Source organism: Hylaeus volcanicus, chromosome 7 (genome assembly GCF_026283585.1).
Source record: "Hylaeus volcanicus isolate JK05 chromosome 7, UHH_iyHylVolc1.0_haploid, whole genome shotgun sequence".
Classification (NCBI taxonomy): domain Eukaryota; kingdom Metazoa; phylum Arthropoda; class Insecta; order Hymenoptera; family Colletidae; genus Hylaeus; species Hylaeus volcanicus.
Genome location: NC_071982.1, coordinates 5,717,773 through 5,744,460, shown reverse-complemented (window position 1 = coordinate 5,744,460; position 26,688 = coordinate 5,717,773). Strand labels below are relative to the sequence as shown.

Sequence of the window (26,688 nt, the reverse complement as noted above, 5' to 3'; positions counted from 1 at the left end):
CGCTGCAAAAATATTTATGCTTGGTCCAAGGGGGGTTTTATACCCTTGTGACTCTCTCTCTCTCTCTCTCTCTCTCTCTCTCTCTCTCTCTCCCTCTCTCCCTCTCTCCCTCTCTCCCTCTCTCCCTCTCTCTCTCACTGTTATCGTTATCGTATTGTGATATCTGGTTGCTCGACTTCAATATTTATGTGTATTCTTATTATTTGAATACTACATTTAAAGTAAAAATAAAAATTGACCAGTTTGTAGAAGGGAACCCCTCTCATTATATAAAATCACGAATACCTTGTGTATAATATCACGAAGTGGGGAATTAACTTTAAATGTTTATGTTAATTAAGTAGCTCGAAATTTTCAGGTGGACATGAAATGTTTGAGGATCGTGCACGGTATCAATATTCGCATCATGCGCGTTAATTAAGTACCCCTTTGAGCACGTAATATCTTTATCTGTGCTGGAACCTTTCGTTTCGGACAAAGGGTTTAAGCCGAAAATCCGATTCGGATGTTTAATTTAGAGTAACTTTGTGTCCCAGCCCTGCTATAAATACATCCAACCAAAGAAGAATATCCAGATAATGAATAACGATTTTAACGAGAGAGAAACAATTTATACACGCTTATACCGAAGGACGGAGTACTGTTAACAAGCAATCCGTCCATTGAAACGAAAACAATTTTGCTTTTTTATCGATACATTTCATTTTTCAAACAGATACATTTCAGATTAAAAGTTGAGTAATTAAAATTTTAGATTGTTACCTTTTGTCTGCAGTCGTCAGGTTCTTTTTCCGCGTTGTACGCTCCTGAGATTGAAGTGCATAGGAATAGAAAAGGACGCGATCACATGGTGACAGGAAAAACTGAATAAAATTCTGTCCGTCATTCTTAAATGAACAATCGATTGACCAGGCTTCAATATTTTTGAAATCTTTAACTTCCGTCCAAAATTGGTTATTAATAATTGTATATTTCTTGATTTTCCTGATTTTCAGTTAACACATACGTACACAGTACCGAAACTGTGAGTAAGTGAACGCGCGGGAAACTGTTACATGTTCGAAGAAGAAATTTGGACTACCATTTTTTGAAGTGAAATAAAATTGTAAACTTCAAGTAATTCCGGAGATTTTATATTTTGTATGAAATTGGCATTCCTTTAACGTATATGTAGATTGGTTTCGATACTGTCATTGCTTTTTATTAAGTATTTCATTTTAGAAATTGATAAATGTGTACCGCTGTCACGTTCAAACTATTCAAACTGTCCGCGCAAAGCATGCTGGGTAAAATATTGCAAAAACTTCCATTCCCGATCGGTGGCTGGAAGCGTCTAGATCGATTCTGCGATTGAAGATGAATTATTCAATTAATTTTTTTACTTTCTTCGCTGCGATGCGTCTAAATTGTACTACAACCTTCAAGAAATAATTATTGTTACTCCGTATGTGCTGTCCATCTCTATTTTAAAGGTAAGATACGCTTAAATATGTGTTCTCGACACACAGCCGAATCAGTTAGAAGCGCATAGAATGTTAAAGTAGCTTATAACGATTTTCTGCATAATGATTCAATCATTTTTCACTTTCTCTATGAAACAAACAATTCTTTAATTTGCAGTGACTAACAGTTACCTTCAATTAATCTTTTTTTTAGCATATACTGGATATAGCGTTTGAATCCACGCTGTGGTGGAACATTGCCTTGAATGTCGAACGATTGAATTTCTACGACTTGTCTATGATTGGTGAGTTGCATTTGTTATTTTCATTGTCTTTTAAACAAAAGTAAAACAAGTTCGTAAATAGCGAAGTATAAAATGGACATATATTCTGAATATTTTGTGACGTACAAAAGTTCACATTCCATGGCAGTTCTGTTAAATTATTTTGTCTAAATATAATGTATATCACTACTAAGCAACATGTTCGTTGAATATAAACTTCAATTTTTGAGAAAATTGCTTGATTTTGTAAAGATGGCGCATTGAAGTAACATTTGTTCGTTCTCAAATCATCTCGAGTCATTCAAGTAAAACCTTTCATTAAATGTTAAATTACAATTAGAAACTACAAACCATTAATTTCTGCTATTAATATGCATAATTGGAATTGTTACGACGCATTTGATGTAATGTAGAAACTTATACATTAACATAGCAAATTTCGTGGATGGCTTAAGCATGTGCATAGCATTATAAACATTATATTTTCCAGTCATATTGTGGAAACTTACTACTCAATTCACTAACTGCATATTTAAAACATTTTTGACATTAAAATAATCATTTATCGTGTTTCCGAAATATCAGAGAAACTTTTAATGATAGATTTTTCACGACAGCTATTAAAAGTAATTTTAAAAACTTTGCAGACATTTTAAATATTGTATACTTACAATAAAATATGAACATTTAATTATTTATACAATATTATGAATAGAACAATACTTTTTATTGGAACAGAAATTATATGTTACAAATGGCTAACTTTATTTAATCTTTATAAAAAATATAAAGCTATTTTGGTGAAAAAATCTGTTATTATAAGTTTCTGCAATTGGTTCAAAGTCGCATATATAATATAATTGAAAAATCACAGTTCTCTTATTAACTAAATTGTGACCTGCTTCCGTGTATGCTCTTATCCAGAGTTCAGACTTTAGTATTTCAAATCATGAGTTCCTCTTTTCTTGGAAGCAGATCACATATTTAATAATCCTATATACCTTGACTGTGCATTATGCATTCCGCATTATGCAGTTAATCAATTACATCTGATCAGGGAATTTATTTCCCTTATATTATCGATAACTAAACATAAGATTCAGTTATCCAACTATTAAAGAAGCAATTATGTAAAAAATTCCTATCATAATTTAAATATTGACATTTTTATGTATCCATGTTAAACATTAACTTTAACCTAAAGCAATAAGGGAAAATTTCAATTTCTATATTTGTCTTTAGAAAGCAAAATGATTCTTATTGAAATATTTATCGCAATAAATAAATTGCTTCTTTCGAACAATAAGACTAGCTGGAATTTCAAAACCTGTATTCTAGTTTCTCATTAGATATAAGTACAGGACTCTCGAAAAGTCTGAGGCAGACTAAATGTTCCATTAGTATAAAAAATGAATACGTATAAATATAATATGTACGACTATGTTTCAATATTATAGCATATAATGTTAATACTTTTTAAATATTCCATACGCGCGTTATCGATCTTTGGTAACTTTTAGTTATCAACATTCAGTCGCTTTACCAGCGTGGCGATGCTTGTGGTAAACTTTGTTGAGTTAGTAACGACGGTCCACTGAAAAATAATGTTAAGAATTTTATGAAAAATAACAAAGACAGCATTAACAATTTAAATTTCATTTTACATACCTCCACGCGATAAGAGGTGTTAGCCTTTCGGTTAGTCTTTGGTAATTTCTTTCTAATTCTCGTTGGTAATCACGCTGATCTGGACCAATTAGATTTTTGTTTCTTCTCAATGCGTCGAGACACTTTTTCGAAAAATCTTTAAAACATAAACGCAACTTGTGTTGCAATTTCGTAGGCTGTGCATTTTGTTCGCGTAATCCAGAAAGAAAGACAACTGCAACTTCTGCAGGGCCTTGGTTAACCGTTGTCCCAATGCAACCTTGCAATACCATTTGCAACATTTTTGCATCTGGCGGTTCTTGAGCTGTGGCTGCAGCAACCTATACAAAATTTAAGCGAATAGTTTAAAAGAATATTAACAAAATTTTAATTTAAATCTTCTAATTTATATGTACCTCTGCAGTTTTCTTTTGTATGTCTTCTATAGCAACCTCGATCGGACTCAAAACTATTTGCTTCCTAGCAACTACACGAATTCTTGTTTTCAAGTATGGGAAATGTGTAGCTACCGTTAGAATTGTTTTACGCTTGCACTGCTCTCTCAATTCTCCGTGAGCCTTACCACCAGGTGTAAAAGGTGTCGCATACACGAATCGTTCTGAGAATAATTCATAGCGATGACAATAATATAATAATTAAAGTTATTAAAATTGATACTCACTGATATTAAAATTTCTATGAAAAATAGTTGGTCTGTGCCTAAGTTCGTGTGGCTCAAAGTATGGTTCAACGTAAGTGATTTGAACGTAGGCTTTATCTGGTTCTAGTTTGCTGGGGTCTACGGGATTGGAATCTTTTATTATCACGATATTCTCCGTGCCAAATCTTTCAGCGTAAAAGTTCTCCAGCCTAGAAAATATTTCTGGCAATTTCGTTAAAGTGGGTTCCTTGTAAACGAATTCTTCGCCAGCTAGATCTCCAAATCTTCCTCCGTAAAAACCTACTCTGAAGTATGTACCGAATACTCGTTTTCCTGCTAGTTGCTCTACACGTGTGTATGCCTCGTGAAGTTTACTGTAAATAAAAGTTAGGACATAGATACCAACCATAGTTTGAGAAACACGATTTTAGGAGGATTTTATATACAGTACCCATGAATGTTAGCTAATTTTTTGTAATCATGCGCGGCTTCTGCTATTGGAAGTAATACTCTGTACACATCAGGAATGGCTTCATACATGCCAGCCGCGTGGAAGGAACTAGCAGCGTGTTCCAATAAACCTGCTAGTCCACTTTCTGAGAAATCGGGCCCTAAACACAGGCCTTCCTCTCTTCTGGCTAACACGTCGTCTCCAACAGCACTTTCCTCTAAAGCATTTGGCGTAACAGGACACAGAGCTACAGCACCTACTGGTCGACCACCACCTCCTGGTTCCAATAGGTGTAGATACTCTGCTACCAAAGCTGCGCTGTGTACCAGACACATAGCAGCTTCCGTGTGATTCTTTCTTTCCATATGCTGTTGAGCCATATTTGCCAGCCACGTGAGTCTGAGATCTGGTGATCCTTGGTAGCCTTTCGCGATTCTATAGAATTTATTTTAATACAGCTTAGGTTTTATATTTTATATTTATATTTTACGTTTATCAAATAAATGACATACCTGTACATAAGATCTAGGAGCATTTCAGGATCCTCTTGGAATTCTTTCATTTTAACGGTATCGGACAGTATCATATGTAGATTGAACAAAAGATCCTTTACTTGCTCTGGAAAACTCGTGTCTGCCAATTCTGTGTCTCTCTCAGCGTACACCAGTACAGTCTTCAGCGCTCTCCTAAGTGCTCCTTCGCTAGGTGCTCTTCCCCTTCCAACAAGAGCTGATAAAGACGTCGTTACTTGCATCTTAACTCGCGCGAAGTTCTAGAATCGTCACGTTGTGTATTTAGATAATATATTTAACAAATCGAATAAAAAGGTATTCTCGAAGCACTTACATTACCAATTTCGAAATTTTGACGCATCAGCAAATAAAGGCTGGCTGCAGCATGGCTGCGAACAGCACTCAAAGGAGAGCTGCACCTAGTGAGTAGCGTTAGGCACAGATCTCCACATCTTTCGCTTTCCTCATCGAACAGAGCACTGTGATACTTGAATACCAAAGCTCTTTGTGTATTGAACATATGTTGCAATACAGATGTGCTTTGATTTCTAGCTAATGCCCTTAACAGCACTTTTAATACTGCTCCTACGACTGCACCTATATAATTTTAAAAACAATTTATTACTTAGTCTATCGTGGAGAGACTTTACTTTTGCTTACCTCCACCGCCGTCAGCCTGAACAACTGTTTCCAAAGCGTCTAAAACCACAAGAGACGCTTCAGCTGCTAAGGCACCTTCTATATGAGCATCTTGCTCCACAGCTCTCCCTTCTGATTGCTCACAAGACCTTTGAAAACAGAAATCAGTAGTAAACTCCTATCGATGAAGTCTTCGCAAACTCGTGACAATACCTGTAAGGCATTTGGTCTTTCCGCCACCTCAATTTGTCTCCAGTCAGTCTTTCCTTCCTGCGAAGCATCATTTCGCTCCTGGCACTTCCTTGACCTAGAATAACATCTTCCAATCTGGATCTGATGTCGCTGGTGGCAGCAGCTTGCGGGGGAAGTCTTTTCAACGCTTTCTTGCCCTTGTACTCGAAAGCTGCTGTGGCAATATTTAGAACTTGAAGAAGGCACAATATACGCCTGGAACTCAACTCTGAACACCATTGCACCAACGCTGACTGTTCCAGTCCCTTGAGCACCCACAGAACGCACATGAGAAGATGTCGCGTGGCTTCCGAACTTAAGGAAACTCTGCACTGGGTGCCTGCAGTGTCTGCAGATACTCCGCCAGCTATAGCTAGAGCCACGGATTGCGTGATGGACGCGGATTCGTCGGGGTACACGCTCTTATCTTTGGAATCCCAATGGTACAATTGGGGCAAAGCATCCATTATGATGTTCAGAAGTGGCAAATACAGAGCAGCGACTCGAGCTCTGGCTGCAGGATCGGAGTATCTCGAATCTACGTCGTGGTACGCCATCAGGTGTCTAACCGTTCCAATGGCCTTATTCTGAAGCATGGGATTCGGTATTTCCAACGTGTTGGACAGGTCCGACAACACGATTCCTACTAAAAAGTGTTGCTGTCTGAATTCCTGGCTGAGTTCGGAAAATCTGGCGCGATCGCCAGGGACGAGAGTAGATATCAAACTGCCCGAGCTGCCTGTGGACGGACTAGGGGACGCTGGAGCTGATCCCGACGTGTATCCAGTCCCGAAAGGAAGATTCAAAGCCACGTAGTGCTCGTGAGAACACACCGTTCGCACAAGGTCCAACTTCAACGCAAAAAGGCCAGCTGAATCAGGAATATGCATGGACGCATCCGATAGAGAGCAACACGCAGCACGAATGAGCGACAAAACGAAGCCCCTATCCATTATCGACAGCAAATCTGAGAGGAAGTTACCAAGACTGGATATCAAATTATTGGGCACCCTGTTCTCTTTTCCACATCGCGACACCACTTCCGAAGTTAGCGCTGCCGTGAGGGTCGCTACGTCGTCGCAGAACTGAGGAGAGAACCTCGATTTTCTGGGAGCATCCAGCATCCCTAATTCCGCCAGTGTCACGACCATGGATCGAACGATCAGTTCCAAGAAAAACCACGAGTAGGTGACCGCGAGGTCGCGTGCTTGGCCCGTGGACACAACCCAATGCAAGGCGAGTTCTTCGTGAAGGAGCCTCCTCGACGATTGACTGTTTATAGAAGGCGATTCCTGACGCATCGACGCAGTACGATCCAGACCCCGGGAATGCATTTCCATCTCCAAGTCTTCCAGAGGTAGATCAGGATTGCTTTGAGCTCGCGCGATGCCTGGAGTGTTCGCCATTCTCGGCAAAGAGCACTGATACGCCACGTATGTGGCCAAGAGGGCGTGCCTTCCGTGCGCGTCTAATTGACCATCCGGTAGATTGGTAATATTTCGTACCAGCAGGCCTATTGCTTCGAAAACGGTTGCCGCCACGTTGAGTGGCTGAGATGGTAATATTGGAGGACGTACTAGAAGCGATATTAACTGATCCAGTAGCTGAGGCAGCGATCGCACCAAAGCCGAATGCGATGCTCTTGCCAATTCCAAGAGTGCAGATTTAAGCTCGGATTCCATTCCTGCTTCGCCGATACGAGGAGGTACTTGGCCGGTCTCCAAGTAACCGCACAGCGATAAAAATCTGTAATTCGATGTCAATTTAGCACGGGGGGGTTCTATTTTGGCTATTTTTGTTAAATATCCGGTGAAACTTATGAGTCGCCATACCTGTCGATATATTTGTCCTGGGGATGAACACTGGATACTGGTTCTAAAATTACTGTGAAGACTCCTCTGTGGGCATCGACCCATCTCGTACCTGGCAAAAGCACGTCAGGTGCGATATAAGAATAATTCGCTGGGGGTGGATCTAGCATCGCTGGAAGACTGAATTCGCCAGATTGTAGGTGTCCATCTCTCAGTAGTGGCAACCACTGAACATATTAAATTAAATGCTTTGGTAGTTACGATAGGTTCCTGCAATAAACAACGTAATTATTCTTACCGTGTACGCCACAGCAGTTTCGACGTTCGGTTGCTCTGCCTTCTTTTGACAACTGATGTGATAGAATGTAAACAACAAATGGTGTTTCGCACTTAAATCAGCTGGAAGACGAATTTTCACCTCGTCGTAGAAATTCGGATTTTTATTATGATACGAGACGGAAGTGAAGCACTCGTGGGTCATTTCCGGACAGGACGATCTTCCGAAAATGGCTGTGAGGGCGTCAGCTTCTTGTTCGCCACCCATCAGCTGCATTCTCACAGCGATATTTCGAGCAGAACCGGTTCTGGAGCTGAAATTTGCTTCCTGAAACATATTGTCGACATCAGCAATTGATTTTAATTAACGCAAAGCGATCGTTGCTAATTTACCTTAGGGTAAATGTAAAGTAGATTGCGATACGTTAAATCTGGTGACACAATTTCGCTAGGGAATTCGAGTATTTCTTTAACTGGTCGACTTTTCTCGTCTGGATAGGGCACCAGTCTTCTGAGGTCAGGATCCAGGCATCTAGGTAGCTCTTCAGGTCTGGGACTAAGGTCTAGTTTCAATATACCTGGTAGGCACTTCAGTCGTTTCAGGTTGGAACCTGGTCTTCTTAGCTCAACTAAGAGTTTATAAAGGTCTTCGTCCCTCAGCCGTTCGCTTTCTTGTTTGAAGAAACTCGAAACAGTCAATGTGATAGGTCTGAAAGTGTCGAGGCAATTAGCAAAGTCATCTGGAGACCAACTGCGCCTTTTATCAGAGCTCCGTCTTTCGAGGGAACCTCTTCGAGTCGGAGGTTCAACTTTTTTACGCCACTGTTCAAGTCCTCCCGACTTTCTGTCTAACGAACCAGCACTTCCAGTGCTATCCGTGTCTCCACCACCTCCTATCACGCCAGAAAGGTGGATGGCAGTCCACGCAAGCGGCATTCTGTACCTACCTAAGCGTTCGCATGCAGCTGCAGCAGCAGCTCTTACCTATTTCGAAGAAATTTTTTATTTGAACACAGTCAAACTTAATCAAACCGACTCAATTATTAGTAAAACTCGCGTTTACCTTGTCTTTATTTTTATCCTCGCGTACGTACGGTTCTGCGCATTCCGAGATATCGCCTTGCAATACTTTTTCAAGTCTAACGACTAAGAACAAATCCGGACTCGGTTTACTGATACTCATTATACAACTTCTTGCCAAAGTACTAGCATCACTGTATGCGATATGACCACCGAGCATTCTTTTCAAACCTTCCGAGTTCATGTCCACGTAAAAGTTTTCGGAGACCTGCGATTTTCCAGTTCAGTTAGAAAATGTGTGTTCGCTTATTTTTCAGAACGAAAGTTAGATCAAATACCTTCTTCTTCTCCCTAGCATCATACAATGCCAGGCTTGCAAAAATTGGTTCAACTTCCAGTTCCAATTTCAGTTGAAGACATTTCACGAGTATTTTGTGAGCAAATGGGTCTGTAGGTTCTGGTGCAGCACCAATTTCTTGCCACTCGTCGTCAGGTGAAGCTGGAGGTGCATAAAGTGGAAATAATGCTTCCTGAAATTAATATCGACACAGCAAATTATCAAAATTTTATTGCATTGTTATATTCGACACATACTTGACGATCTTCCGAGCGCTTTTGCTCGTTCATCTGGTCGATAGTTTCAGGGCAGACACGATCCAACAAGCTTGGAAGAAGAGGGTCATGTTGTGAATGCCTTAAATCTAAACTTGCCCAAGATCCTCTTGGTGTATCACCACAATTCGATAAATCCTCCTCTTCATTTGGTGAACCAGAGCCATTTGTGTCCTCTTGATCCACCTGTTTTACATATAGGCATATTTAACTCGAGAATTAATTATTTGATTAATATGACTTGTTTCAAGCACCTCAAAATCTTGTCTTGGAGTATCTTGCAACAATCTGTCCCTTGCAATAGGAGACACTCTACGCTTGTATTTTCTGTGTACCACTACCCAATCCGAAGTAAAACTTTCAATACACCTTCTAACATAAGGAGATACTGTGTCCCTGAAAATGAACAACAGTTGTCAATTAAGACCAAAGCGATGCTAGTTTTGTGGGTATTTTGAAATTATTCTTACAGAGACTCATAGGGCACAATTGGTTCTTCGGTTCGAATCTTCCTTTTTACAACAGTAAGTTCAACATCTGCTGGTGGGAAATCTAGTATTGATTTCAGAGGATCACGATCAAGGGCTGTCTGATGTTGACCCAAGAACTCTTCGTAGTCCAAAGGTTCTAGTACTTCGCATAATGACATCTTGGAAAAGTAAATATATGATTAATATAGATAGCTTGGGCATCATTGGTGTTGCTGGTGACATACCGTAGAAGAAAAACCTGAGAAAGTACTGCCACTCTTTGATAAATCACGAGAATACGAGGTAGAAGTAGCAATTTGTCGTCTTACATCAGCTGCATGCTGTTTACTCAATTTTTGAGTAAAAGCTCGCTGCATGGATGACATTATAAATGCCGGGGTAAAATACTCCTTGGATGAAATCCTAGACATTTCGTGAACGCAAAAACGAAAAATTAAACAAGTTAAATAACGTAATAGATAAGTGTAACATGATTTTCACGACTGTAATTGAGATCGTCTCATTGATTTCTATTCAAATTGGTTTTCATATATTTTTCACTCGTAGAACTTTACACTGTTTAATTGAGACCATTATTGAAACAATTGCATGCACACTTTTACGATGTTCAGTTAAGCATGTAATTAACGTAAATTTAATAAAGACTAACGTGCAGGGGTGAAATGTTATACGTACGTGACTTTATGTTTACTAAACGTCCATTATGTAAAAATTACGAACACGTTCGAGTCAATATTTTAATATTTTGACAGTTCTTGTCATAAAATTTTGTTGCTCAAGGGCTATGCCTTCAGGAAGCCAAAATTTCCATTAACGTTAGAGTAGTACAGTGTAGAGGGGAAACATTTGGGATTAGATGATAGCAGCCTCTCTGATAACTACCGCTACCTTACGACAGGATTACGTACTACGTTCTCGCATTGATTAAATTTCATTCGCTATAACTGTCGATTCTTATTTAATTTTTAAGTATTTCTAAATCAGATCGAACACGACGAAAATGAATATTTATTGTTTTAGAAAGTCAGGTTTCGAATTGTTTACAAGTTATTACAATCCAAGTACCTTTGAGGTATCGACGTTGCTGAGCATGGCGCAGCTAGTTACAAACGGTTTGAGTTTTTCCCCTAGTCGGTATACACTGGGTGACGAAATAAAACGGGATTCAGATGAGTAATTAGTACATTTTAACTTCGATATTATTTATAGACTCATTTTGCGTAGCGTGTACGTTTAGAAATTCTTATTTCTCATTAATAATATATGAATTAATTTTTACATATATCTATACTTCCGAGAAATCGATACACCCGTTATAGTTCATCTTCGAAGCCCTACGACTCTTCTAACGTGTCGAACTGTCGAACAAACAATTGAATTTTCCACATTGGAACCATACATTCTGTTTGCTCGAGAGGGTGCAACGTGCTTCTTAAAGTTTCGTAAGGCTTTGTTTACATACCCTGACGACGGAACTGAGTCGTTCAACTCAAGACTTCCTTGTCGCTTCTATGTTCGATGAAAGGAACACATTTTAATTAATATTTATTTATATTAATATAATTAAGAAGACCACTTCAAACTACGTTACTACGTTACTACGTTACTTCAAACCTACGAAACGAAGTTCCATCTATTTTTAATTCGTTAGAAGAAGGACGGTCCAAGCTCTTTCGTGACGCTAGCAGCTGTCTACTTTGTAATATCAAAGTTGCTTCTTCTGCCCTGCGGGACGGACACTTGTCGATGCGCCACGTCGCTTGGCAGCGAAATTCCTTCGAACGGCGGGCTTGTACCTGTCTCTGAAGCTAGCTGGCATGTCGCTAAGGTAGCAGGTGGCCATGTCATCGCGAGGGGAGGGAAAAAGAATCCCGCCGCTCTCGTGTTTGCCAGAAGCGAGTTCACAAAGGAGCACGATCTTTCCTTCCACCCGTATGTGCTCTTCCCCCAAACGAGCCCCACGAGCGAAACTTTCCATTCTACGGGTAATTTCGCATTCCTCCTCGAATTTATTCCTCGAAATCGGTGTCCCGAACACCCTGGAACTCGGAACGAGCCATGAAAAAACTTTCAGCGATTTTACCCGCAATATCGTGTAAGTTTTCCATTCGAGCTGCTCTCGTGAAACGGGGATGGCAAGTACTGGCAAGTACTCGTCTCACGAGTATGATACGGAGTGTATTCGATGGACGTTTGATGGCTAGGGGGATTCTTTGAACTATTCTGATAATAAGAACTTCCGTATGACGTCTCTATTTCGTTAGGACTTCTGAAACTTTTTTTTTTACATGGAGAATGCATTTATGGCCCCAACTCTTGAAAGGAGGGGGAAGTGTGGGACTCACCCCTCAGAAGGAGGGGAATTCGTAAATACTAAAACTCCCCAGTGGCCGGCCTCGGCGCTTTGGGGAGAGACACCGGGATCTGCTTCGAATACTACCGGTACTCCTCCCGCGCCCCCTCCACCATGCGACGGCGGAGTGCCGTCTCCAGTGGGGAGCCACCGGACCGCGGTTGCAACTACCCACAGTCACTCCTGCCCCTTTTAGTCGCCTCTTACGACAGTTTTTGGTGTAGTTTCCTTGAGTTAGTAGTTGTGATGCGTTAGAATAGTGTATGAGAGTATCGCAGTCTCGACTAACCTTAATTGACCTTCCCTGACCCTGAAATAACATTGCTCGACCGTCGGAATGTCTTATAAGGGGCTCGAAGTAACACAGAACCACCGTTCGCGTCAGTTCGACCTTGTTCGACGGATGAATCGATAGGGTGAATTGCGTATAAGTTTAACGAACATTTGGCGGGAACAGTGGCCAGGATCGGTGTCGGGAATCGGAAGGATTTCGCTTTGATCTCATGGCGAAACTCCCGGGGATTTGGCCGTGGAAAACTTTGATGGCCTGAAAGGATTTTTCTCGGGACAGTACTCAGACCGCGTCGCAGCGAATTCCTGGCAGTATCCTTGGGAAGGGAATAAAGTAGAAAGGGTTGATGGCTCGTGACAGAATGAAAAGTATCGGTCCGGAGTTCCTTCCCCCGTTCCTTTATTTTCTTGGGTATATATTCTCCCTGGCTACGCGGCAGAGAAAGCACTGCGACCAGGAAGCATTCGTTTTCCCTCGCTTATTTTATTAACGCGCAGTTAATTCCCAGGCATGTATCTCTCTCCCGGCGTTCCTCTTTTCTTTTTTTCTCCCGTCCCGTGTATATCCGCCGCTTTTTTCCCATCTGCTCGTTATCGTCAGCCGGTGTGTTTCCCTCTTCCGCCACGCGGTCCGGTATTCGAACCCGATTCCTTTGATTTCCCACGAAACTCCGTGCTTTCTCCGTTCTACTTTAACCTGAAAAGTTCCCGATAAAATTAGGGGTCGGAGTTAAAGACTGGTAATCTCTGGAGTCGGGCAGTATCGACTAATTGTATATTTCCTGGGTATTTTCTGGGGCGAAATGAAGCTCCACGGGAAGTCCTCTGATAAAAGGCAGGGCTTTTATTGGTTTCGCTCCGCGAAGGTATAACTGCGACGCTCACGGCGTGCGATGCGTTTATTCTTCCTCCGTTTGAGTCAATTTCGCGACTCTCGTATTTAACACTCGAGTGAAAAAAGACTCACTGGAGACTCAGAGTGCAAAATGGAAGTTTTAAATTGTAGACTTTTTTATTGGAGAAAAATTCGGAATATCACGATTTATGACCTGGTACCGCCCATAGTTTTCATTCAACGAGGGAGAAATCTGATAACGGTTCCATCCTAGTTTCAGATTGTATCGGTACACTTTTTCTTTCCTGTTTTTGCCAAAATTATTCGGTACAGGTATCGAATAGCGCTGGTAGCCGGTTCTTAAAATAGAAGGGTGTTACCGGTTTGCAAAACGAAAGCCTCTATGTCTACTGGACAGGATCGTGTTGGTATGTGTTCGCCTTTAGGCGAATGAGAGGTGTGCAACGCGCGCGGAAAAAAAACCCAGGTGGAGGCGGTTCGGCGACAACTCGTGATCGCAAAACAACAAAAGCTGACGACGCGGCAAGTGGAAAACTCGCGGCTGTCGATAAATCTCGTGGCGCTGAGCGTGACTAGAGACACGTTTAGTATTTCCTCCGGAACGAGTTGAGGGATTTGATGAAAGACTTTTTTGGCCGTGAAACTGTTCGTTCGGAACATGTCCATGAATAAAACATGGATTAAAAATTATCGTTATTCAATCACACGAAAAAATAATAAAGTTTTCGATAGCGGATGGCTTAACGAGTGGTCAGAATAAATAGTAACGAGACGTTTCCAAAATTTCGACTCGGAAGATTAAGCTTGATTAACTCGACACCCGCTGTGCGCGGCGCTTCGTTAACTCCGACGCATCGACTTCCTCGGGATTAGGTTTGGTACGTTAGGCTGCATCCTCAAGGCCTTTGCACCTACAGGCACCTCCACCACAGAGGTCTTCCACGATCCACGCTGTACCTACATCTCAAGGAGACGATGAATCGCAAGTACAGCGACTGCTTTTGGGAATTTAATCATCCGGTTCGAGTAACCACGCGCTGCTCCTCGCCAACCCCCTTGAGATCTTGCGGAGTTTCCGTACTTCGAGGAGCGCGCTACTCTGTCTCAACTGCGAAAAAACAGTAATTACAGTCGCTTGTAATAATCAGTGCTTCCCGTGGCTAATTAGAAAATGTAGACCCTAAAACAGACACCGAGAACTCGGGATCACTCATGGCGGTTCATTAGCATCGGGAGGATAATAACAATGTCGTATGGAATCGTTTGAGGTCGGAGTCCAAAGGATAAAATTCTAATCTTCTTGAAGACAGCCGTACCGAAATAATATAACGAGTCACGTGTAAGAGGCCAAATCTCGACGTTAAATAGATAAAGGAAACGAGCGAAATACTTTTTGCGAGACCAAGAACTCGAGAATCACTCATGGCACTTCGTTAGAATCAAGAGGATAATAACAACGTTGGATGGAATCGCTTGAGGTTAGAAACTAAAAACTACGGACCGAGGATAACATTCTGAAATAATAGAGCGAGTCCCGTATAAGATGCGCCAGCTTGACGTTAAGTAAATAAATAAAGAAAACAAGGAAAATACTTTTCGCGAAACCAAGGCGTGCGTCGCTGGAGGAAAATTCAGCGACGAAGACGGCGCGGTTATTCGAGAAACACGTCCACAACATTAAGGCGGACACGTGTCCCGATGCCAGGGATATTTATGATCCTGAAAATCTCTGGGGCGGCCGGCACGATGACGATTTTCCTCCCGTGTCTGAAAACGCAAGAAAAGGGTTTCTACTGACGGGGCCAGCCAGCATGAATAAATGAACGTGACCTTAAGGTTCGGCGTGCTGTCGTTGAGACGTTTACACGTACTCTTTGGACGGACGGAGACGCGCTTAGCCTCGTTTCCGTTAATCCCGCGATGGTTCGAGGCGGCAGCCATCCAGCGTTGCGTGTTTGTCCCCGTCTTATTAATTTACAAGGCGGCGGGAGGGAACAGGAGCGGTTGGATGTTGAATAAATATCCAGGAGACGAGAACGAAATTCGGGATACCCCGGGCCCTCGAAAGCACACCGTGGAGCGCAGAGGCAAGCACGGTGTAAGACCGTGTTTAATTTATTTCGACTGCCAAGGACCCGGGCATTAAGCTTCCACTATTCTCCTCCTCTGCCGTCCTTATTTGCCTTGCATTCGTCACCGGGCGGGAGTACGTTTCGTCTCTAACAATAAGAACGCCTCGGGCATGGTTTCCTTCACTCGCTTCACGCAGCCTAATCCTTTTCCTTTCGCGTTTGTCCCTCGTTCGCCACGCAAATTACACATCACGAGTTGCAAGAAACGTTCACTTAATCTCCGTCGCCGACGTATTAACGTGGATTTACGTTACGTGCAGATTTGGGGCCACGCCACGTGCAAAAGAAACCACAGGTTCCGATCGCGGCTAATTCTGGTATTATGATAAGAAGATCACGGGAAGAACCTGTTGGATAAGGTAGAGCACTTTAGATTATCGACAGGTCGCTCTGCGTTACCAGCAGCGCGTTCTACATTGCCAACAGGGAATGCATTCTACAGAATCGACATAGTACTCTAGCTTATCGATCTTGCACTGCGTTTAGGATTCCTCGCGAGATGTTCTACATTGCCAACAGAGAATACACTCTACAGTATCGACATAGGACTCTAGCTTATCGATCTTGCACTGCGTGTAGGATTCCTCGCGAGATGTTCTACATTGCCAACAGAGAATGCATTCTACAGAATCGACATAGTACTCTAGCTTATCGATCTTGCACTGCGTTTAGCATTCCCCGCAAGATGTCGTGATTTAGAGCAAACATTACCACCAGCATGGAATCTTATTACTATGTAACTAATTTCCCTTGCATTCGTCACTGAGTGGAAGTACAGTTCGCCTCCAACAATAAGAACGCCTCGGGCAGGGTTTCCTCTATCCGCTTCGCGCAGCCTCTTCCTTTGTCGATTCCCGTTATCTCGTTACGCTAGGCTAGAGAGTCTTAATTTTTTTAATTCGTGACACAATTATACAAACAGTGTTTAATACTTTTTAACAAACCAATGTTAATATTTCCCGAATTTCCTTCGTCTTCGAAGTCGCTAGAAGTAACTAATAATTCTAAATTTACGAAAAATGATCACTTCGGAAATTCGTTGCAACTTCTCGACGCGATCAAAGAAATCGTATCGTTACGTTAATTACATTTTCAGGTGCTCGCGTGTCTATCCAATTTCAGCTCGGATCGATACCCATTACTTTATACGAATGTTTCTGTTACGAGTAAAATTAAAAAAAAAAAAAAGAGGGAAAAAAGCCTCGCCGTTATCGCGTTTCATTAGTTATATCCGATGGAAAATATCGCGAGTGGAATTCGATCGTTTTCAAGATATATTGGAAGTGCAAACCGGTCGGCGTTGCCTCGTTATTGTTGATCCGGACTAATTAGCGGCTGGCAATTCTCAGCCGCGCGATGGAATAACTCTTAACGTTAATACGTTAATTTTGGTCGCAATTGTTATTGCGTGGCAGATCTCGCGACGCGAACACCTTGGTACATTAATCCGCGATCGTTCCCCGAGACTCCGTGATGGTTGTGTTATCGATTCGCGAGGTTCTCTCGATGAAAACGAGCCTAAACATGACTACATTCGGATTACCTATAATTATCCCAAACAGGAAATTAAAAATAAAAGAATTATCGGTATAGTCAGAACGAGGTCGTGTTTGGATTCATTTTCACCAGGATCGTAGCCATTTTCACGTCATTTTCACGCCAAATCGTAGACAATACCTTCATGGGGATACATTGAAAAGTATACGTATATAACTTTGAATTGTTAATTATTCGATTCTGTCATTGTTACTAGTGAATTTATTTGTAAATCTCGCGGCTACGTAAAACAATAGCGCTCGTCGCGTTTCGCGTCGTGTACGGTTCGTCAATGAAGGCGGATACCCGACGGTGTTTAATTAGCACGAACTTCCGCGGCGGAGTCGCGAGAATGATTAGTTTTGTAATAATTAGAAGAAGGAAGAGGAACGGCGAGAAGATAGTTATTATGAATTAGCTCGATATCTCGCGTCGATGCTACCTCGTCGCTCTTCGCGCCAGCCAGGGCTCTAACACCGTAAACTCATCTCGCGGTTATTACAAAAGGGAGATTGAGAGAAGAGCGGAGGCAGAGGTGAAACTTTCGCGAAACTCCTTAACGAGACGTAACAAGGTCCATTCTTTACGGCGATGCCACGGGGGTTGCTGGAAAATGGCGAGACGCGCACCTATAATTCGGGAGAATCAGCCGAGTTCGACGATAAATACACGAAAAATATTAAGTACGCCTGCTGCTTCGTCTCCGTTGTACGCTCTATCCGAACTATTGCAATTATTATATTTAATCGATAACGAGGGAGTCACGTCCTTACCGTACGGAATCTTCAAAGAACCGCCTGGAGACCAAGATTAATTCATTAGTTCAGAGAAGTGTTTATATAAACATCCTTTCACGCGTCCAGCATGTAGATTGATCTTTGTCGATCGTATATTCCAACACAAACGATCCCCCCCAAAATTCATTTAAAAAATGCTTTCGTGATTATTCCATCATTTTCAGCGAATGTTTTATAATATTGACGCAGTTTCTAAAACGTTTAATTACGTAGAATTTGCGTTCCTCTTCATCGAATAATAGTTCGAATATAAATAAGCGCCCGGTGTTTGGATCCCACAAAATTCCTTTAAAAACCGATTTCCTTTTCCTACCGTATTTGTTCCATTATCGTCATCAAACAAGTAGTAAAAATATTCCGAGCAAATTGCCGGCGAATGCTTATTAATATCGATGCAGCTCCCGAAACATTTAATTATGTAGAATTCTCGTTTCTCTTCCTCCATCGAATAATACACGCAGCTCCCCCAAAAGCGAACGAACTTGTTACTCAAGCTGACATTACGCTTCGCGATAAACGTCGTGCGCTCCCTTGTACGCCGTTTCAGCGATAGAAGTTCGCGCGAGAACGCGTGATGTTAACGCCCCGTATTAAAAGTTGTTGCCCGTAGACGGAACTAAATTTAATTACGCGTGCCCAGAGCATACGTCATTCTGAAGTTCTTTAAAAAGCTTTACAAGTTCTTCGTTAACGGTACATTCACTGTTCCCTGGGAAACTTTTCGAGGCGATACGGTTAAACGGTACGAATTTAATTATTCGAAATTCCTTGTTGCGCCACGGGCACGCGCGTACGCGAAACAATATTGGAACGGATACTGCAGTTGCGAAAGTGCCCACTTTCGCGCGTAATGCTCCAAAAGGGAAGAATTCGTATGCGCGATCGTTCGAATTAACCGTTTCGATGAACCCGAGTCATTCGAGAAGTCCTGTACGGCAGTCCGCGAATGCGTTTTACCCCGAGTTCGAGTAACAAGTTTGTACACAAAAGGAAGGATGAGTGGGGCTAACATTTCATAACGCTGTGTAGAACCTGCTCAAGTTCTCTACTCCTCTTCACACTTATGCAATAAAGAAAGAACAATCATGCGTTTTTTCCAGCATTTGTGGGCCCGTGAAACCATTTTCACGTAATCGCAAGTATTGCCACCATTTTGAATTTTTACAATCCGCTTCCGAAACAGCGACTACCATAGCGTTTGATCGTTGAAGCCCTTTAACGACGGTCGTACAATGCCTTTGGCGCGGATAACGAGATCCGTTATCACGCGGCCATTTAAAACGTTAGAGCGGCCTCTTCTCCAGTCGTCACTCCGTTTTTAACCTCGGTCAAACCGTCGCAATAAAATGGTCCGTAAACCGGGCCGCGCACACTGGCCTTGTCGCCCTCTCGAGGCTGGAACGCTCGAAGCCGACCAGCTGCAGGGTTTTATCAGACGCGCGCGATGCCACCGGGCTTCAAACCGTTGAATTGCCAGCGTGGAGCGTATAGTTTCGTTTAATTGGTGGACCGTTTCGGTCTGGCGTTGCTTCGTTTCCCTCCCTTTCAGTTTGGCGGTTTCGTCGATGCATCGTTTGATCGCGATGTTTGTTTCTTTTCGAGGACTTTGCTCCAATGAATAGGGACGATTCGAACACGACGATAGTGTAATCGAACCGTTACCGTGTTTTCGATTTGTTTCCAGTTAACGCGCGACAGTGTCCTTCAGGTTGTCGCGGAGGTATTACTTTCAACTAGCCACAACTTCATACATTATTAAATTTCATACTTTATCAGCGTTTATTAATTCAACAAATTATTTATGCATTTTTATATACAGAAACTAGATTTTTCTTTTGTTCGAAAGAAAGGGGAAGGGCAGAAGAAATGGAACGCTTTATCACGTTGCTCTATTATCGCACCATCGAGTATAATACGACGTGCAACGTTAGGGTGACGGTAATTGCAATAGGGGAAGGAAGAAAGTTATTTCCACTTGTCACGAGTCCATCGGTCTCATTTTCCCCCGTGGAGAACGTTAATAGAAGTTTTTCTAATTCCATACCTAATTGTATGGCATCGAATCGATACATGAAGCGTGGTCGTACAAGTCCACGCGATGACTAAACAAGAAAATTACGCGTGGACATCCTTCTACAGTCAAAGCGACAGAAATAGTTCGGAAAATTTTGACCATCGATAACTTCCCAACGAACAAGTTTAGAGCATAAATATGCTAGTACTTTTTTGTAGAGCACAAGAAACTGCATCGATCAGAGCCGTCAGAAATATAGGTTTCCATTTAAAGAGAAAAGTGCAGTTGAATTTTTCTGATACACGGATGCACAAAACTGCATATAATTCGAAACCATGTAACTTTCACTTATAAGATTTTTTTCCTATTCCCAACCGTTTTGCAGTTATAGCCTATTTCAGTTGCGTGGGACACCCTGTATATCTACTCTGTGCAGTCGATAGAAAAAAAGAAATACATGTTCAATTGAGTAACCTCCTCCTTTTTTAAAGCCGGTTAAAAAAGGTATTACACCTACTTTTCTACCTCGACTTCCACACGAACGTTTTTTTTTCTTCACACCCTATGTATACGTCTGTATCATCGGTGGCGATCAATGGATCCCAGTCCCTGCGCCACGGGCTGACCTCTCGCTGAATTCTAAGCGTGTATATTGTCTGGACATAATCCATAGAGTCTGTATAAACTTGAGTTCGTGCATGGTCCTGTTCGCGATACACGTGTCTGAGCTTAGTGACGACCTGGTAGCCATTGCACCATGGATTGACATGGCTTCGCGTAGATCACCTTTTAGAGATGTCGGGCATTAGCGTTATTGCCACCGTCTTCGCCACGTTCCCCCATTTCACAGAGCTATCCCAAAAACACATCTTCCTTTGAAGGGTATCTATTTTATTTTCCAAACGCCTTTGGGAACTCCTGTAATTACACAGGACGCCATCCAGTAGAGGTCGAAGATAGTTTGAAAAACGCACGCGTCAAAGATAAAGTCATCGGGTTCGGTGGTCCACGTCGCTCATCGTGAAAGTCGATTAAATATCGAGATACCGAGGGCGCCACCGGTTATTTCATGATTTACGCGTTTGTTGTAGCCCCGTTCGCGACTATCGTACCACGATTATCGCAAATAATGGAGGATTTATGTCAGCCCTTCATTTGCAATTACCCGTTGGGATTTATAATCTCGTCTATCGGGTCCACCTCGACTTCCATCGTTCCTCTCTTTCTCGTTTATTTTCATTTTCCCCACAGTCGCGGCTTCGGCCCCCTCTATCGGGATACACTTTCGACGGAGTTGCCGCCGTCCATTATCTTGGACGATCCTTTACGGCCGTTATTTACGATTATTATTATTGCCGAGTGACGGCCGGTACGCCGTTGCCCAGCTCCCGCAGACGCGGAAACTCTTTCAAGGAAGAGAAACGAACGGTTCGCGTCGAAAGTTGCCACTTCGTAATTTTATTTTCGAGCTTCCCTCCGCGCTCTGGAATTAGATGTTCAGGGGACCATACTATCGCCGACCAGAGGGGAATTCCCGTACCGACGAAGTTTCAATTCTTATTCAATTGGGACGACGAGGTACCGCTGTTTTTATTCCACCGTGAACTTTATTTCACGTTTCAAATAAGGAATGGTTACTTGCGCGTCTGGTAATTGGTTAATACTTGAACTAGCACTCGGCCTCGTAAATTTTTCGTGTTTTTACACTTTTAATTGAAACGGTAACACGTGGAAAGCTCTTTCCTTCGCCGGTGAGGTCGAAAGGTCGATAAATGTAAGAAACTCGCCGATCGAATAAGCATTCTAATCTGAAATCTCGTCTTATGCAAAGTCGCGGCAAGAAACTTTGGCTTCTTATACGAAATTTTCTTGATCATGGCTGCAAACACATTTACGCCATCGTGGCACTTTATAGAACTTTCTAGTCTCAAAGATGCGGAAAAAGTCACGTTAGTTTCATAAATTTTGGTCTCATTCCTTGTTACTATCTTCGACAAACATTTGCACTAAATAGGTGGATACATACGCGCCAGGAAAGAAATACTTTATGACTGTAACGTTCGCAAATCTAACAAGAGACTTCTCCGCAGTGTTTCCCACTTGATCTTTAATTATATGGTATTATAGAGGACTCCATCGATGAAACAGATCGCGTTGTTGGCAACGTAGAACATTTCGTTGGTAAGTTCTTGGGCTCAGTTAGAACTCTACATTATCGACTGAATGCGCTACATTACCTTCGTAATTCCAAACTCTAAAGCGTATTTAGATATCGGGGAAGTTTCCTTGCAAAATGCATCCTACAACCCCGCGCACACGGTTCATCATCGTCGTTTGTCCAAGACCTATCCCCTAACCAGCGCAGTCCGCTAACGATACAAACGGCGTATCGCATGGCCTCACGAAGGAAGGACGCGCAAGGAACGATGAAAATTTAACCATCGTTTACCCCGCCACAATACGACCAGTTATCGTAATGCATAAAGTGTTCGCTATCAGCAGCATCGCGCTTAGAACGGGGTTTAATCCTTGCGCTCCGTTTCGCTCCGGCGCGCCGCTATGTCGGCGCCTCCCCTATAACTTACATCACAGGTCGGTGATCCTGAACGTTACGGAAGCTACTTTGAGGATCCGAAACTCCCGTAAGACCTCAGACCCGTGCATGCTGCGGGAGAAGGAGGGTACCGGGGGAAGGAAAAAAGACGGACAACAAAGAGCCGCGCTGGAATTTGTATTCCTTTGATCGGCCAGGAAGTCGAAATCTATTTCACGAAGCACTTTGAAATCGGCGCCGAATCATTTGTATTCGGTTTCACTTGGATTTCTTCCGCGCAACCGAAACTGTTCCGCGGGAGCGTGGACTTTCCCATCGTCGGAAGACGCTCAGCCAAGGCGACCATCGCGTTTTTCACGGCGCCTCTACAGCACCCGTGACACGGGGCGTTATGAACGGCATCGCTGAACTCCGGGGGGTGTTTTTTCTCCGGGCAAACCGGAGAAAGGAAACACGAGGCGTAATGGAATGGAGAGGCGAAATAGAATACGATACCGTGGTTGCGTTGGGAACGGTGTTACCGGGGCTCCGCGAGGCTGGGGGAACTTTCCGAAGAGGCGCAAAATGGAAAACGGTGATACCGTTGCGTGGTATAGCGGATGGAACAAATACACCTCGTAATAAATGGAGGGCAGCACGCGGATGGATACAGAGCAGGGTTTCGTTGGAACAGAGAAATTTTACGTGGATGCTTCAAGTGCTTCTTAAATGTCCAACTTGAGGCCCGCAATGATTGCTCAACGGAATTCCACCGCAGACCTAACCCGGATGCTAAACAAAGGCCCCGAATTTTGAAGCGGACGAGACTGAGGCGGAGAACTTCGGCATGTTCGCAGCTAACTCTGGAAAACGATTCCCCTAGGCGCTGTTCTCCAAGACTTCTCATCATCGAGCTCTAGCCATCACCGAGGTCTCAAGCCACCTCTTCCGACCACCCTAGGCTGTCCCTTTTTCCATCCCGCGCATCCTTCTCCTCCTGTCGTCGCTCACGATGTTACCATTTACGTCCAAGCGCGTTACCTCGACGCGCCGCCTTTACGCCACCCTCGAAATCATCCCCGTGATCCCCCTCTGCCCGCCTTCCTCGCAGGGAAAAACAGCCCAGCGGGGGCGCAGCAATCATCTCCAAAGCCTGGGCGCGCCGCGGGAGTGGTTGCAATATCGTTGCGAATGCATTCGCAGCCGTAGGAAAATCTTTTCCGCGGAATTCTTTGCACGCGTTTCCTCCTGGAGATCGCGATTCTCTTTCGATTTCATCAGGCCACGCGCGAAAGGGAGACAACCCCCACCGCCCGTTGCGGTGATTCAGGATAGACGCGCGCTGTCAGCGAGATGAAAATTTGTTTCGTAGGCTGGGATTTAATGGAATGGGAGAAGTGGTGGTGGTGTTCGGAGTGTGTACGATGGGCAGGAAGCTGATGCGAAGATGACTGTGTAGCGTGGAGGAAATTGGAATTATGTGATTAAGATGAAATGTTATTTTTTATGTTATTGACGCGGAAAGTGCAGTCTGAGTGGTGCCGAGGAGTGATTTTGTGAAATAATGCTTGGTAAGGAAGTGTAAGCTAATGTCAGGTTCGACAGAGTGTGGTTAAATATTGGATCATCTAATAGGAAACTAGTTAAAGGTTGGGTCATTTAAGAGAAGACTGACCCTTCAACATGTGGCCAAAGTTCTGTGTAATGCAATTAGTATGGGACCGTACAACAGGTGACAACTAACATCATACAAGAGGTTGTCGAATGTAGCGCCATCTGGCATAATACGAGAGGTTATCCAGTACAACGCCATCTACCTTACAAGAGGTTATTGAGGATAGCGCCATCTATCACGCATGAGGTTATCGAGTATAGCGCCATCTATCACACAACAGGTTATTCAATACAGCGCCATCTGTCACACAGAAGGTTATTCAGTACATCTGGCATAATACGAGAGGTTATCCAGTACAACGCCATCTACCTTACAAGAGGTTATTGAGGATAGCGCCATCTATCACACAGGAGGTTATTCAGTGCAGCGCCATCTACCTTCATGAAAGAGATCACAACAGCGCCATCTAGCAAAAAATTGATCCACGATTCCCCGTGCCTTCCCGCTAATTTATCGCCGCATTAAAAATCTGACGCAGGACCCGCCATCTCCGAAGAATTCGAAGTTCCAGGAAGCCGGATGCATGCGAAGGGATGGAACATCGGTCACCCACCTGGCACCCGATAAGTGCGTGTCAGCGAAGAGATACAACGGCAATATTGCAACATCGGCAGGTAGTAAGCATCCAAGAGGACAAGATTAATACCTGCCATGGTGGGAAGTGGCTGGGGCGTTCGATCCTCGAGCATACGTAGATTGTCCGGTGTCCTATTCGCGCGAATGTTCAGGCTTTGTTTCTCAGAATATCCTGCGGTGATTGTGATTCCGTTAGACGCGGTTCAAACGGCTTAACCGCGGACACATTTCGTATGCAAATGGGAAATGTGTTCCCGAATAAGCTTACGTCTCTGTAGCTGTTACGGATCAGCTCTTACGACGTAAATCGTTTCCGAGCGGGGCACGGAGCCCGCGCGTGTTTCCACGATCAACTTTTCGTAACACGATTAATCTTTCACTAGTCAGGATCACGGTAGACGAGACACTGGAATAATTTAGGAACGGCGATCCCCCGACCTCGCGTTATGAACTTTACGCCATTTGGCACGGGGTACTCTCATCGAGAATCGTTCTCGTAATGTCCGCGTACAACTTCAGTCGGTGTATCGTCCTGTCGATAGGTTGATTCAACTGGCATTAGAAGCGATTTTATTGCCTTGGATTCCTGGAATCAAGTTCAATTCGATAACAACAAAATAAGAACCACGCGAACGACAATAGCTTTAGGGATATGAACCACAAGTACATGGGACACGAACAGTGTTAACAATGGCTGCGACGATAACAAACATCAACCGCGACACAACGAAAATAATACCGCACTAAAAGCTCCACCCTTCGATTTTGTAATGCACGGATGTATCCGCGTAGATCCTCGTATTTGCCGCGCTTCATGCAAATATATCATGGGCTCCGACGCGCACGTAAAATCCCTTCGAAAAACAAGGAGTCGCATTGGTAGGCGACGCGCCACCCGTTTAATCGGTACGAAATAAAAAAATTACCAAACATAGTCGATCTACGTGACGCAAATTTTTGATCTCGAAGTATGGATTCCCGTCAACGCGACGGAATGGAAAATCCATCGACGTCGCGCGCTCTTTTCACGGGACGATTCGCGACGATGGCGTCCTAGACGTTGTATTCCCGTCGACAAATTCCTCGAGTGCATTCCAGTGGGATCGGTTCGTGCTTTTTGGGCCACCTCGGGGTCGGAAAACTCGAGCCCCTCCTCTTCGAATGCTAGAGGGGACGGGGTGTCCTTCGTGCGCGAGGCGAGACTAAGTTCTAATCGAATCAACGACCCCCCAGCTTCGATTTACTCCGCACGAAGGAACGGGACGAGCGAGAAACTCGTCCTCGAACTATCCCCCAAAGATGAAGCAGCGGCAGCTGTTCCTTCCCTCCTTCCCCGTTGCGTCTACTTCCGCCCACGCTCTCTGGAAATATTATTTACTGTTTCTCCCAGCGCCCCCGGGATCGTTGTAATGTTCCGTTATTCCACGTCGTGTCTGCGATGAAACGAACTTCTTCGAGGCTGTTGCACGCGATCCTGGAGCTACGGCTATTTTTAAACAATTCCGTGTCTTTCGATGCTCCTGTACACGATAGCGAACCGTGGATAGTATGCGCCTGCTGTAAATTAAATCTATGTAGGGTAAAGGATTATTTCCTGGTGTATGTAAACGCTGATAGAAAAGCAATTTGTGAATTGGGTCATTCGAGAACTGGGTAGCGCCATTTAGGATTATACAAGAGGTCGTTTAGTACAGCGCCATCTAGTACAGAATGTGAGGTTATGCAGTGCAGCGCCATCTGGCATAATACGAGAGGTTATTCAGTACAACGGCATCTACCTTACAAGAGGTTATTGAGGATAGCGCCATCTACCACGCATGAGGTTATTCAATACAGCGCCATCTAGCA

The 26,688-nt window shown here is 43.4% G+C and overlaps 1 protein-coding gene and 1 long non-coding RNA gene across 4 annotated transcripts in view; one reads left to right on the top strand and one right to left on the bottom strand.

Moving 5' to 3' along the window:
* The first annotated feature begins 1,059 nt into the window (after positions 1–1,059).
* The window catches only part of LOC128879185 (uncharacterized), a 190,937-nt gene continuing 165,308 nt past the window's right edge, over positions 1,060–26,688 (top strand). For 2 of the 3 annotated variants that reach the window (XR_008457578.1, XR_008457580.1), the window contains exon 1: positions 1,060–1,747. This is a non-coding gene — a long non-coding RNA (uncharacterized LOC128879185). The remainder of the gene's footprint in view (positions 1,748–26,688) is intronic. The other variant, XR_008457579.1, reaches the window with a different exon arrangement.
* LOC128879182 (dedicator of cytokinesis protein 7) lies at positions 1,741–10,893 on the bottom strand. The gene is made up of 19 exons (XM_054128098.1): positions 10,753–10,893; positions 10,302–10,479; positions 10,057–10,235; positions 9,841–9,982; positions 9,569–9,772; positions 9,313–9,504; positions 9,018–9,242; positions 8,348–8,938; positions 7,977–8,282; positions 7,700–7,905; positions 5,850–7,613; positions 5,658–5,785; positions 5,332–5,594; positions 4,998–5,257; positions 4,486–4,920; positions 4,056–4,408; positions 3,790–3,992; positions 3,395–3,714; positions 1,741–3,320 (listed from the first exon to the last, which is right to left on the bottom strand). Exons 2-19 carry the CDS (start codon positions 10,440–10,442, stop codon positions 3,266–3,268), a joined length of 5,967 nt encoding a protein of 1,988 aa, XP_053984073.1. The 5' UTR covers positions 10,443–10,479; positions 10,753–10,893; the 3' UTR covers positions 1,741–3,265.